This window comes from Notamacropus eugenii, chromosome 4 (genome assembly GCF_028372415.1).
Source record: "Notamacropus eugenii isolate mMacEug1 chromosome 4, mMacEug1.pri_v2, whole genome shotgun sequence".
Classification (NCBI taxonomy): domain Eukaryota; kingdom Metazoa; phylum Chordata; class Mammalia; order Diprotodontia; family Macropodidae; genus Notamacropus; species Notamacropus eugenii.
In genome coordinates this window covers 5980553-5993289 of record NC_092875.1, presented here as the reverse complement: position 1 = coordinate 5993289, position 12737 = coordinate 5980553, and the positions used below count along the sequence as shown (strand labels likewise).

Genomic DNA, 12737 nt, shown 5'->3' with positions numbered 1-12737 from the left:
TATGACTACAGCTCCCACTATGTTCAGACCTGTTGCTTCATCAGTTATGTGTCACCAGAGGACTTTGAAGTAGGTAAAAATGGCAAACTAGTATGGTTGGTGTCTTTTGATTCATGTGTAAATACTAAATGGTAGCTGCTTCCCTTTTACCCTGAGAGTCTTCCCCTCCCAGCTTGATTTTTTTTTCTATTAAAAGAGACATCCCTTGAGTAACTACTTAAAGAGACTTATTCAATGAATGGGAGTATCTCACTCAAAATGAGATTCGGATAAGACCTGGCCTAAAATGGCCAGGGTCTCTCATTGCATCCTGGGCCATCTCCAGCCATTCTGATGAATATCTGGCCACTGGACCCAAATGGCTGTGAAGAAGAAAGTGAGGTTGGTGACCTTGCACAGCCCTCCTTTACTCAAATCAAAGTCAACGGCAAGTCATGTCACCATCACTTTCATGATGTCATAGTCCTCTTCGAGAATGAAGGACAAACACAACCTGGGATTTCAGTAGTCAGTGTTGTGTAAAGAGCATGTCTAGTGGCAAGACAAAAGGCAAGATGACTGGTGATGACTCAAAATGAAGTCAGTGACCTTGGTGTCTTTGATGTCTGCCCAAGTTCTAAGTGCTCCATAGTGCCTATTTCAGCTGCCTTCATGCATTGGAATAAATTGTGTTCATCTACCCATTCCGCCAAGGGAAGTCTTCACATACTTAGTGTAGACTCACCAACTCACCAACAGATTTGGGGTCTCTTGGTTATCTTCAGCCTAGTTTAGCCATCTACCAAAATGGTTTCTGGAGGTGTGGCCACTGCACATGCTACAGCTTCTTGGATCCCCACATAAGAGCTGGGTGGTTAGATTGGTTTGGTTGAAGCACAGGATCTCCAACGTCCCTAGCAGCTCTCAGATTCTGTGACTCCATGACTCTTTCCTCTCAAGGACAGAACACTATGACAAGTGAATGAATGTGCCTGGCTGTCTCCATGACACTGTGGACAGAAAGTAGAGGTTCTAGAACTGAGGCCTTGAGAGAACTGGCCCATGGTGATCCTGGGCATATAGCCATCTGCAGATCCAGAGTCTATCTCCAGACAGGACAGTGGGCATATCTTGTCTCAAAGGTGGCTTGAGGCCCCACTGCTTTCCATCCCTTCCCTTTCGGTAACCATGAGCCTGGAACTGTACTTGGACCTTATTTCCCCATCCTGTCGAGCCATTTATATCTTTGCCAAGATGAACAATATCCACTTCGACTACTTCCCCATGGATGTGTTGCAAGGTCAAAAGCGGGGTCCCACTCCCCAGGGAACTGGGCCATAGCTATGTGAATTCCATGATCTCCAAGCAGTTTGAGCCCTCCAGAGCTACTGAATCCCACCCTGACCTAAAGAAGGCTCCCCCAGGAAGGTCAGAAAGCTCAGGGAAGGGACACAGGTCCACTGTCAGTAGCAGTTGCCTGGTGTAGGAGGCCGGAGGGCCAGCCACTCCCAGTCCTAGAAGCTGACCTGAGCTAAGGGATAGAGAAAGGAGCCAGCAGGGCCCAAAAGCTAAGGATAGGAGGGAGTGGAGGCTGCTGACTCACTCATTCAGTGACTTCTGGCCCCAAGGAAGCCCCATCTCCTGCCTTGCTCCAGAGTCCAGCCTTCTTCTTTGCCTCTTTTCTAGCCACACACTCTACCAGCCCAGTTCTGCCTTTCTCCTCTCTAGGTCTTTGGGGGCTGTATGTGTTTTGGCCTCAGTTTGCTCATGTGTCAAAAGAGGGGACTGGACTAAATCATCTTTGGGGTCTCTTCCAAATCCTGTGTGACCCCAGATGAACACTTACAGCAACTCATGCTGATGGGGATACCAGTAACAGCTGGCATTTATAGAATGCTCTAGCATTTGTAAAGTTCTATATGGTAGCTCTTCTGGTCCATACAGCAGACCTGGGAGGTAGGTGCTGTTATCCCTATTTTATAAATAAAGAAACTGAGGCAAAGAGGTCAAATGGCTTGCCTTAGGTCACAGAGCTGGTAAGTGTCTGGGGCAGGATTTGAACTTGGGTCTTCCTGACTCCAGGTCTGACCCTCTCCACCTAGCTTCTGTGGGAGCATGAATTGGAAGACGGAGTGGACCAGTGACTAGAACCCTGAAGGCCTGGGTTCTAATCGTAGGGCTGCTGCTAACTTGCTGTGTGCCCTTGGTCTCTCTCCTTTCTCTATGCCTCAGAGTCCTCATCTGTGGCCTGAGGGAGTAGGAGCAGATGGTCTGTAAGGTCCAAGCTGTTGGAGTTTCTGGGATTCTGTGAGGGGAGCCAGGGCCCTGGGAGTGAAGGGCTCTGTGCTTCCCCTCAGCTCTGCTCAGTGCTCAATGTGGGACCTTCCCCCTGGCACAGGTCAACAGCACAGTAAAGAATTTGAAGCAATCAGTGTCCTGAGGAAAGTGCCCGTGCTCCGGGAGGGAAGCTTCATCTTGGCTGAGAGGTAATACTGGCCATGCCAGAGAGACACTGCAGAGTCTTGGGCATGAAAGTCCCCTGCATGGGTGTTGGGCATCTTCATATCCATTGGTCAGGGCCAGCTTGCCGGGGACCCAGCTGCTGGGCAAACAAGGGCAGTGGGCTTCCAGGTCCTCTTCTCCCCTGCAGTATTAACTCTTACCCTTCAGCAATCATCCTTGAAGCCCCTCAGACCTCAGGCAACCCCTGCAAAACAATTTTAGAAAATTAGCCTGAAACTGGTACACAAGAATGATCTCTGCCCAGACTGGCTGCCCAGACCTGGACAAGTCACTTCTCAAGCTCCTGAGGACTAAGCTGCAGAAAAGGTGCCAACCAGCACTGAGATGAGAGTTTACTATATACACCAGTGAAATCACTTTGGGCGGGGGGAAGCTTGATTAGTTGTGTCTTCATGACCCCATTTGGGGTTTTCTTGACAGAGATGCTAGAGCAGTTTTGCCATTTCTTTCTGCAGCTCATTTTATAGATGAGGAAACTGAGGCAAACAGGGGGTTGAGCAACATGTCCAGAATCACACAGCCAGCATCTGTGGTCAGATTTGAACTTACCTTCCTGACTCCAGGTCCAGCCCTCTATCCACTGCATCACCTAGCTGTCAAATAAAAACACTGATCCAACCCTTTTCCTAAAAGAGACATCTCTGGGCACTAGAGGATGCCCTGGCTAGAATGCTGGACCTGGATTGAGGAAGATCAGAGTTCAAATCCTACCTTAGACACTGACAAATAAATCATAATCCTCTGCCACCTTCAGTTTCTTCATCTATAAAATGGGGCTGACAATAGCCCCTGCCTCACAAGTAGGATAACACCTATACATGTACTCCTCAGTCTTTAAAGTGCCCCATTGAGGCTACCTCTCAGGGTTAGCCTGGTGGCTCAAGTGCTGGGGGTGGGGGGCGGGGAAGAGGACATCCTCACTTATCCCAATCACCAGCCTCTCTCTCCCCTGCCCTGGCCTTTCCCTCACAGTGTGGCCATCTTGTTATACCTGACCCACAAATACAGCACCTCCATCTATTGGTACCCACCCAACATACATACGCGGGCTTCCATTGATGAGTACATGGCCTGGCAGCATGAGGGCATGCATATCACCATGGAAAAGGTTCTGTGGTCAAAGGTGAGGAGTCTCCTTCCCCTGCTTCCCCTAGAGGGCAGGAACCTGGAAATCTGCCAAGGCTGCTCCTTGTGGCCATTCAATAGGCATGAGACCGAAGGGAGGGAGGGAGGGAGAGAGGAAGGAAGGAAGGAAGGAAGAAAGGAAAGAAGGAGGGAAGGAAGGAAGGAAGGAAGGAAGGAAGGAAGGAAGGAAGGAAGGAAGGAAGGAAGGAAGGAAGGAAGGAAGGAAGGGAGGGAGGGAGGGAGGGAAAACAGGAGGAATGGGTCTGGGGTCATGTGGACAGGATGGCAGGTGAGACCCTGGCCATAGGTTAGGCTGGTGCTGATGGAAGGCACTTGATGATCTTAGAGAAATTCTTCGGACTTAGGCAGGCAGGCATGTCAGGGAGAAGGGTCCTTCCCCTGCCTCTTTTTCCTCTCTTTGCCCCTCCCTTTCTCTCTCTTGTTCCTGACCCCCAACCCTCTTGATGACAGTTGCTGATCCCAATGATCACGGGGCAGGAAGTGCCAAAGGAGAAGATGGATGATATCCTGGAAGAAGTACAGACCAACCTTCAATTGTTTTGTGATCACTTCTTAAAAGATAAGCCATTTATAACAGGGACAATCATTTCTTTGGCCGATCTGATGGCTGTCGTGGAGATGATGCAGGTGATGAGAGAGAGCTGAGGCGGGGGGGGGGGGGGGGGGGGGGAGGGAGGGAGAGAGGGGAGAGAAAAGGAGAGAGGGGAGGGAGGCCCAGAAATGCCCACTGAGAGGGGGTGGGAATCCCAGAAGCTCAAGGTGTCCCAGCAGAGGCCACTGTGAGTCCCTGTGGAGGGGAGAGGGGAGCCTCTCCAAGGATCTTTCAAGCTCAGCTGGTTAGCAGATGCCCAAGAGATCCCCAGAGATCACTGGGAGCCTGCAGACAAGGCATCATGGAACAGGAGGCCAGGGGGCAAGTCTGAGGAAAATGACAAAGTAGGAGCTGCTTTTGGGTTGGAAGTCAGTCAGAATAGGAAGAGGCCCACACCTCTCTAGAGTTATCAAACTCTCAGATGTTATGAAGTCACAGGGACAAGTTGGTCACAGAATTCAGATCTAGGAGCAAATTAGTAGAAGCTACAGGGTGGCCAGAAGGAAAAAAGTGACCAAGAGTTGGAGCTCTAAGAGGGAGAAGATGCTGCCACAGAAGGCCCTCAAAGGCCTCATTGTACAGAGGAGGAAATTCAGTTCCTGAAGGGGCTTGCCTGAGGTTACAAAGGTCATAAGCATCAGAGGTGAGATTGGAACCAGGTTCCCCAACTCCACACCCAAGGCTCTTTACTAATGAGTAATCATTGTCAGGCATATGGATGGGGCAGCTGAGTGGTGCAGTGGTTAGAGCACTGGACCTAGAATCAGGAAAACTCAATTTTAAATCCATCCACAGACACTTCCTAGCAGTGTGATCCTGGGCAAGTCACTTAACCTCTCTGCCTCAGTTTCCTCATCTGAAGTAATAATTACAAAGTGTTTGGCATAGTGCCTGACCACATAGTAATTATGTCAATGTTATCTATCATTGTTATTATTATGTCATAGAGGAGAGTTTATCTTAAGTATAAACTCTTTAAGCTCTGAGATGCTGACATTTGGTGGGGGTAGGCAAAGGAGTCCTTAGAAATAACTAAAAACAAATCTAGGAGAGAAAGCTCAGATGGAAAAGACTAGATTAAAGACACCGTGTCACAAGCAGAAGAAAGAACCAAGCAGAATCTGGTTTGCCACAGCATGACCATGTTTAACATATTGGCAATTCAAAGTGTAATTTATTCAGACAGTCATTTCAAATTTCCATGGTGCCATGTGATGGTAAGCCATGAACCACTGTAGCTCCAAAGAATTGATGTCCTGGTGAATGAAGTTGAGTAAGCTTAGGAAGTATTGCTAACAATAAGGCTAGCAGGGGTGATGGAATTCCAGCTGAGCTATTTAAAATTCTAAAAGATGATGCTGTTAAAGTGTTGCACTCAATATGCCAGTAAATTAGGAAAATTCAACAGCGTTCACTGGATTGGAAAAGATCAATTTGCCCCAATCCTAAAGAAGGGCAATGCCAAGGAACGTTCAAATTATCAAATGATTACACTCATTTCACACACCAGCAAGGTTATGCTTAAGATTCTGCAAGGTAGGCTTCAGCAATATGTGAACCAAGAATTACCAGATGAGCGATTAGTTTTCAAAGAGGCAGAGGAACCAGAGACCAAATTGCCAACATTTGCTTGATTATAGAGAAAACAAGGGAGTTCCAGAAAAAAATCTACTTTTGCCTCACTGACTACACTAAAGCCTTTGACTCTGTGGATCACAACAAAATGTGGCAAGTTCTTAAAGAGACGGGAGTACTAGATCATCTGACTTGTCATCTAAGGAACTGGTATGAGGGTCAGTCCTCCCTCTCTCCAATCAAAGTCAACTGCAAGTCATGTCATCATCTTGATGTCATGGTTCCCTTTGAGAATGAAGGACAAGCACAACGACAACAATGAGGGTCAAGAAGCAATAGTTAGATTCAAACACGGAAGAACTAGTTGTTTTAAGATTGGGAAAAGAGTATGACAAGGCTGTATATTTTCACCTTTTTTGTTTAACTTTCAAGCAGAGTACACCATGTGAACTTCCAGGCTAGAGGAATCAAAAGTTGGAATTGAGGTTTCCAGAAGAAATATCAACAATCTCAGATATGGAGATGATACCACTCTGATGGGCAGAAAGCGAAAAAGAACTAAGAAGCCTCTTGATAAGAATAAAAGAGGGGAGTGTAAAAGTTGGCTTGAAGCTTAACATCAGAAAAAAAATAGCCCTAAGATCTTGACAACTGGTCTCATCACTCCTTGGCAAATAAAGAGAGGAGAAATGGAAGCAGTTTCAGATTTTATATTCTTGGGCTCAAAGAGCACTGCAGAGGATGAGTGCAGCCATGAAAAGAAAAGACCTTTTGCTTCTTGAAAGGAAAGCTATGGCAAATCTGGACAACTTACTGAAAAACAGATATCACTAGACCAACAAAGATCCACGTAGTCAAAGCTAGGGCTTTTCCAGTAGCATTGTATAGCTATGAGAGTTGGACTACTAGGAAAGCTGACGATTTCAGTGTTTTTGAATTGTGGTGCTGGAGAAGATTTTTGAGAGTCCCTTGGACAGAAGGAGATCAAATCAATCAACACTTAGAGAAATTAATTCAGCCTATTAATTGGAAAGCATGGACATCTGGGTGGTGCAGTGAGTAGAGTGCTGGGCCTAGAGCCAGGAAGACTCACCTTCCTGAGTTCAAATTCAGCCTCAGACACTTACTAGCTATATGACCCTGGACAAGTCATTAACCCTGCTTGCTTCAGTTCCTCAGCTGTAAAATGAGCTGGAAAAGGAAATGGCAAGCCATTTCATTATCTTTGAAAAGAAAACCCTTAAGGGGATCCTGAAAGTTGGACGTGACTGAAAACAACTGAACAACAAAAATTCACCGGAAGGTCAAATTCTAAAGCTGAAGTTAAATATTTTTAATATATATTTTTTATATAATTGTTATATAATACATGTATTTATATTTAATATAAATATTTAAATAAATGAAAAGATAGGACCGATGGGAAAGATCCTGATGCTGGGAAAATTTGAAGACAAAAGGATAAGGCAGGCCTGCACAACCTGTGGCTCTCGGGCACCCCCAAAGGGTTTGGGGTAGCCTGTGAAAATGTAGAAGATGTTTACCTTGGGCCACCTGAAATCCTTTGACATGTTGCAGGTTGTGCAGGCCTGGGATAAGGGGATGGCAGAGAATGAGATGGACAGTGTCATGGAAACAGCTAAGATGAGCTTGTACAGACTTCAGGAGATAGTAGAGGACAGAAATGCCTAGTGTGCTATGGTCCATAAGGTCACAAAAGAACCTTGACTGAAATACTAAACAAACATGAATAATCACAAGGGAAATAGCAATGTGTAGAATTGGTCCTTTCAGGCTGACCTAATTGGACAGAGAATGTATCTTGGTGAACCAGGGTACAGCTATGATCGAAGATTGCTTCTCAGCCTATTAAAGACTAGATCAAGTGGAAATTTTGGCAAAACTTTTAACGTTCTACCATTTTGTCGTTTCAGACAAAATCAAGAGATGTGGATTAGATCATAGTTAAGTAAATTTGTAAGTAATTGAATGGCCAGACCCCAAAATTAGTAGCTAATGGGTTGATGTCAACTTGGAAGGAGGACTCTAGTGGAATGCTCCAGGGATTGCTTAACATTTTTATTAGTTATTTAGATAAAGGAACAAATGGCATGTTTATCAAATTTAAGATTCTACAAAGCTGGAGAAATAATACACTAGATGACAAAATCCAAATGGACTTTAGAGCATCGAAGAATGTTCAGAGTTCAAAGACCACCTTAGAAGCCCTGTGGCCTCCATAATATTCTCACAAGTGGTCATCCAGGTTTTGCCTGAAGCCCTCACATAAGGAGTCCACAACCTCCTAAGATTGTCCACTCTGTTTTCAGTTACCACCAGGAGACTTTCCTAATCTCAAGTTACGAAAACTGCCTCTCTGAAGCTCCCACCTCTTGTTCCTAGCATGGCCTTCTGATAGTGAAGAAGTGAATAAGCCTGATCCTACTTCCATGTTTGAAGACAGCTAGCATATTGGAGATCATAGTTTTCCTCATCTGTAAAATAATGATCCTGACTTCCCTACTTTCTTGTCCTATGACCTTGAACAACTAATTTTTGTGCCTCAAGCCTCTGGGTTTTTATGCAAATAACCACAGACCACATTTTAGGGTCACCTTTATACTTACAAGGCACTTTCTTCAGTGACCACTCAATCAGCTACTGGACAGTGCTCTCCCTCTGAGGCAGAAAGAAAGGAATGTCCATACACCATAGGGACATCAAGCTACAATTGTCCCTGTGTGCCCACTCCTTCCCTGTAAAATATCACATATTCTTTCACCTTCAGAAGGATCTTTCTAATATTGTATCCCAAATGGGTCACTCACTTTGCCATCCAGTCTGATGTGATTGAGTCTGGGGTCTGAGAGAAACTGCCTAAACATCTAATTCTTCCTTTTCTTTAAGGAAATCTTGCTGTTTAGTTATTTCAATTGTGTCCAACTCTTTGTGACCCTATTTTGGGGTTTTCTTGGCAAATACACTGGAGTGGTTTGCCTTTTCCTTCTCTAGCTTATTTTACAGATGTGGAAACTGAGGCAAACATGGTTAAGTACCTTGCCCAGGGTCCCATAGCTAGTAAGTGTCTGAATCTGGATTTCAACTCAGGTACTTTTTGACCTTAGGCCAGATGTTCTGTCCACTGTGCCTCCCAGCACAGGTTGTTAACTTGAAAATGCAGAGAGGCTTAGATTCCCAAGGGCAATTGTCTTGCTAATTGTAAAAAAAAAAAAAAAAAAAAAAACCTTCCAGTAAACACCCCACTCATTCCAGGGTTTCAATTCATGAGACTGGAGGTGTTTCTGAGTTCTCAAAGGCTTGGGCAGATCCTGCCAAGCTGGAAAGCCTCCACAGATGTGGCACTTAGTGATAGTTTGAAGATGTGTTGAAGACCTTACTCTGGGGTTTTGGGCTGAATCTGATAGGATGCAAATGAGCAGTGAGATAGGACAGCCAAGAGAAGAGATTCCATCTCAGGCTGCATCCAGAAAGGCATGGAGTCTAGCCCTAGAGAAATCACTGTCCCTCTCAGCCCACAGCCAGATGGTCATGTTTCTTCCTGGGAGGGTGGCAATCAGGTTGGTGAAGGCATTGAATCCCTGTCTGTGAGGATCGCTAGAATAGTGATGATGTCTCATGTCTCTCCTCACTCCAGGTCCTCCTCCTTGAAGCCACTAAAGGGAGTTTCCTAAAGTTCAAGTTTAAGATGTCACTCCCTACTCAATAAACTGCAGCAGCTCCCTGTCACCTCCAGAACCAAATACAAAAACCTCTGCCGATATTCAAAGCCCTTCCTAACTTGGGCCCCTCCTCTCCTTCCAGTCTTCTTACACCTTACTGTTCAATGCTACTGCTTGGTCCAGTGACACCAGCCTCCTGGTTGCTCCACCAGGAACTCCCCTCTCTACTTCAGGCATTTTCTCTGGCTTTCTCTCCCTCCATTCTTGGAATGCTCTTCCTCCTGTGCTTTGACTACCACCTCTCTGGTTTCCTTTAAGTCTCTACTAAAATCCCACCTTTTGCAGGAAGTCTTCCCCAACCCCTCATAATTTCTGTGCCTGCCTTCTGTTCTTATTTCCTATTTATCCTGTAGTTTATTTTGCATATAGAATATTGGTTTGCATGTCATCTTCCCCATCAAGGGAAAGGATCGTCTTGTGTCTCTTTTCGTACACCCAGTGCGAAGCACAATGCCTGGAACATAATTTTTATTGTTATTGTCCAGTCATTCAGGGATGTCTGACTCTCCTTGACCCCATGGCCTGTAGCACGCCAGAGCCTTCTAGCCTCCATCATCGCTTCCATGACTCATCCGTCTCATCCTCTGCCATTCCCTCTTCCTTTTGTCTTCAATCTTTCCCAACATCAGAGTTTTTTCCAGTGAGTCCCTGTCTTTTTCTTATATAGCCAAAGTATCTAAGGCAGCTTTGGTATTTGGCCTTCCAATGAATTGTCTGATTTAATTTAAATGGTGCATAGTAGGTGCTTCATAAATGTTTATTGAATGAATGAATAATAGTGATGATGGTCGCTATCATTCTTAGAGTACCTTAGGTTTTGCAGGTTGCTTTTTCTGCACTGTCCTATTTGATCCTGTCTACATCCCTGGAAAGTAGGTTTAACTATTATCCCCATTTTACAGATGAGAAAACTAAGTCTTAGTGAAGAGGTTTGCCTGTGGTCCCTCAGCTAGATCACAGGATTATGGATATAGAACTGGAAGGTTCTTTGAAGCTCCTGAGTCTAAACTTCTGCCAGATAAGGGTCACACAGCTAATAAGCATTTTAGGCCAGATTCAAATCCAGCTCATCCTGACTCTAAGCCTAGAACCCTATCCACTACAGTACATTTCCTTGTACTCCTGGTTAAAGACTTCTTTCTCCCAACTGGGACCATTCATTGGCAGCTTCCTTCCCTGCTGCATCCCAAATCTGCAAGCGGTCTCACAGTGCCATTCACTCTTCAGGCGGCTGGTCCCCTTAATCCCCTCCTATGTCCACATTGAGCTGTACCCACTACAGAGGTTACTTTGACCCAGGCATCTCCTCACATAATTAAACCAAGTCAAAGCCTTACAAATGAACCATCAAGAAAGAGCCCAACATGAAGGCCAAAGTCTGGTAACATCCCAGAAATGCCTTTAGCATGGACATAGCCACTGTTCTCCTGGCACCAGGTTCCTACCACAGAGAACTAAAGACCACTCTGTCCCTACATTCCTACCACACATTGGCTTTGTTCTAAGAGTCACAAATGACCTGTTGTGTTACTAAGCCAATGCCTGAAACCCTTCCCAATTCCTGCTACCATCTTTGGAGACTTCGATCCTCCCCTTTACCATCACTACAACAGCTGAATTCTCAGTTCTGGAAAAGCAGTCCCACCGTTCAGCTTCATTACCAAAGTGTCTAAAGAATTCCCTTTATGATGTTTCTTCACAAGATAAATTAAGAGTTCTCTCAGGAAAAAGTTCTCTCCATCCTGTTTCTACCTCACTCAGTCTTGCTTCTGCTACGACAGGTAATAATCTTTCCAGAGGGACAGTTCAATTACCATTCTATCAGGATTCTCTTTCCAATAAAGATACAGTAACAATATAGTTTGCCTTTATGGGGGAGAAGCTATTGAAGTTGGTATTACATATGATTCTGTAATATTCAACTGTTATCCTACATAACAGAAAGAGATTAAGGATGGGTTTCATGGAAGAAATGAGCTATAGGCAGGGTCTGGGAAAATGGAGGAATGGGTGAGGGAACTTGGAGCGTTAGAGAGGGTGTGAGCCAAGGCCTCTAGGTGGGAATGAGCCTGGTTAAAGAGGTAGTAGGGGAATGGTTTGGAGGTTTAGGTTGGGCACGTGGATAAGTTAACCCATACACATTGTCCTTCTGTCTGTCTGCAGCCAGTGAGTGCCAGCTATAATATCTTCCTTGGCAAGCCCAAGCTCAATGCATGGCGCCTGAGGGTAGAGGAAACCGTGGGCTCCAGACTCTTCCAGGAAGCCCATCAGAAACTGCTAACCATCAAGAAATGGGATACATCCATTTTACACCCCAGTGTGAGAGAGAAGATCCTTATCATGATAGAGAGTATAACCACATAACCAAATGAATGGAGAAAGTCCTTTCTGGGAGTGGGAAGACTTCGATTGGCCAGAGGGCTTAGAGGTGTTCTCCAGATCCTAAAGATGATGGTGGTTCCATCCTTCTCTTAATAAAGAGTCGGTGTCTGGGCTACAACCCAGTGAGGAGTCTTGGCCTTTGCTAGCAAGCTCCTACATGGAGCATCACCTAGGGATCTCATCTGACAATTGGACTGCTGGGAGGGGGGGTCATTTAGGAGTAATAGGAAAGATGGGACAATAGCAGGACTCCTCTAAGAACTGATTGATTCCCTCCTTCAAGAGGACAGGCCACACCTGGATGGTGAGAGGTTTGATTTAAACCTCCTGAGTAGCAACAAAAAGAAAACAATGGGAGAAACAGAGCGTGTGGGTAGAAATAAGCCATGTGTGCCTGCCCTGGAAGCTCCAGAAGAGGGCAAGTGAGCCTCTCCCTCTCCCCTGCTATTTCCAAAAGGAGTTTTCAAAAGTTCCCAGCACAAGATGTGAACACTCTCTCCATCCTAGATTATTATTTGGTTCAAACTAGATTGCTGATGGCAATTGGTTGCTGTGTGTTTAATTATCATGCTTAGACACAGGTCTCCCAAAATGATATACCCAACCCCATTCTCTATATCTCTCGAGCTAAATGCTCCAGCACTATCTACCATATCCTCTACTTCTCCACCTAGAGGTTGTGTAGACATCACAAAGCTCAGGTATGTCCTCATCCCCCCCCCCCCCCCCCCCCGTTATCATGCCTCTCAATCTGCCCTCTATTTCTTGTTTGTTCACATGTTATCCACCTGAAGGAATAT

General features: G+C 45.4%; 1 protein-coding gene across 2 annotated transcripts; it reads left to right on the top strand.

Annotated features, from left to right (window-relative positions):
• Positions 1-98: 98 nt before the first annotated feature.
• On the top strand, positions 99-12664 carry GSTT4 (glutathione S-transferase theta 4). Of its 2 annotated transcripts, XR_011966580.1 has the most exons (6): positions 99-1279; positions 2378-2465; positions 3475-3625; positions 4099-4275; positions 9471-10195; positions 11719-11804. XR_011966580.1 is itself a non-coding variant. In XM_072606859.1 (5 exons), exons 1-5 carry the CDS (start codon positions 1168-1170, stop codon positions 11917-11919), a joined length of 729 nt encoding a protein of 242 aa, XP_072462960.1. In that variant the 5' UTR covers positions 99-1167; the 3' UTR covers positions 11920-12664. The 2 variants fall into 2 exon arrangements, 1 of the variants encoding a protein (XP_072462960.1); XM_072606859.1 differs by lacking the exon at positions 9471-10195 and having other exon boundaries at positions 11719-12664.
• Positions 12665-12737: the final 73 nt, after the last annotated feature.

Excerpts from the sequence above, each read along its gene's own strand:
- GSTT4 (XM_072606859.1), top strand. The coding sequence starts at position 1,168 with ATGAGCCTGGAACTGTACTTGGACCTTATTTCCCCATCCTGTCGAGCC. Across the intron at positions 2,466-3,474 it reads AGCTTCATCTTGGCTGAGAG|TGTGGCCATCTTGTTATACC; the intron begins GTAATACTGGCC and ends TTTCCCTCACAG. Across the intron at positions 3,626-4,098 it reads AAAAGGTTCTGTGGTCAAAG|TTGCTGATCCCAATGATCAC; the intron begins GTGAGGAGTCTC and ends TCTTGATGACAG.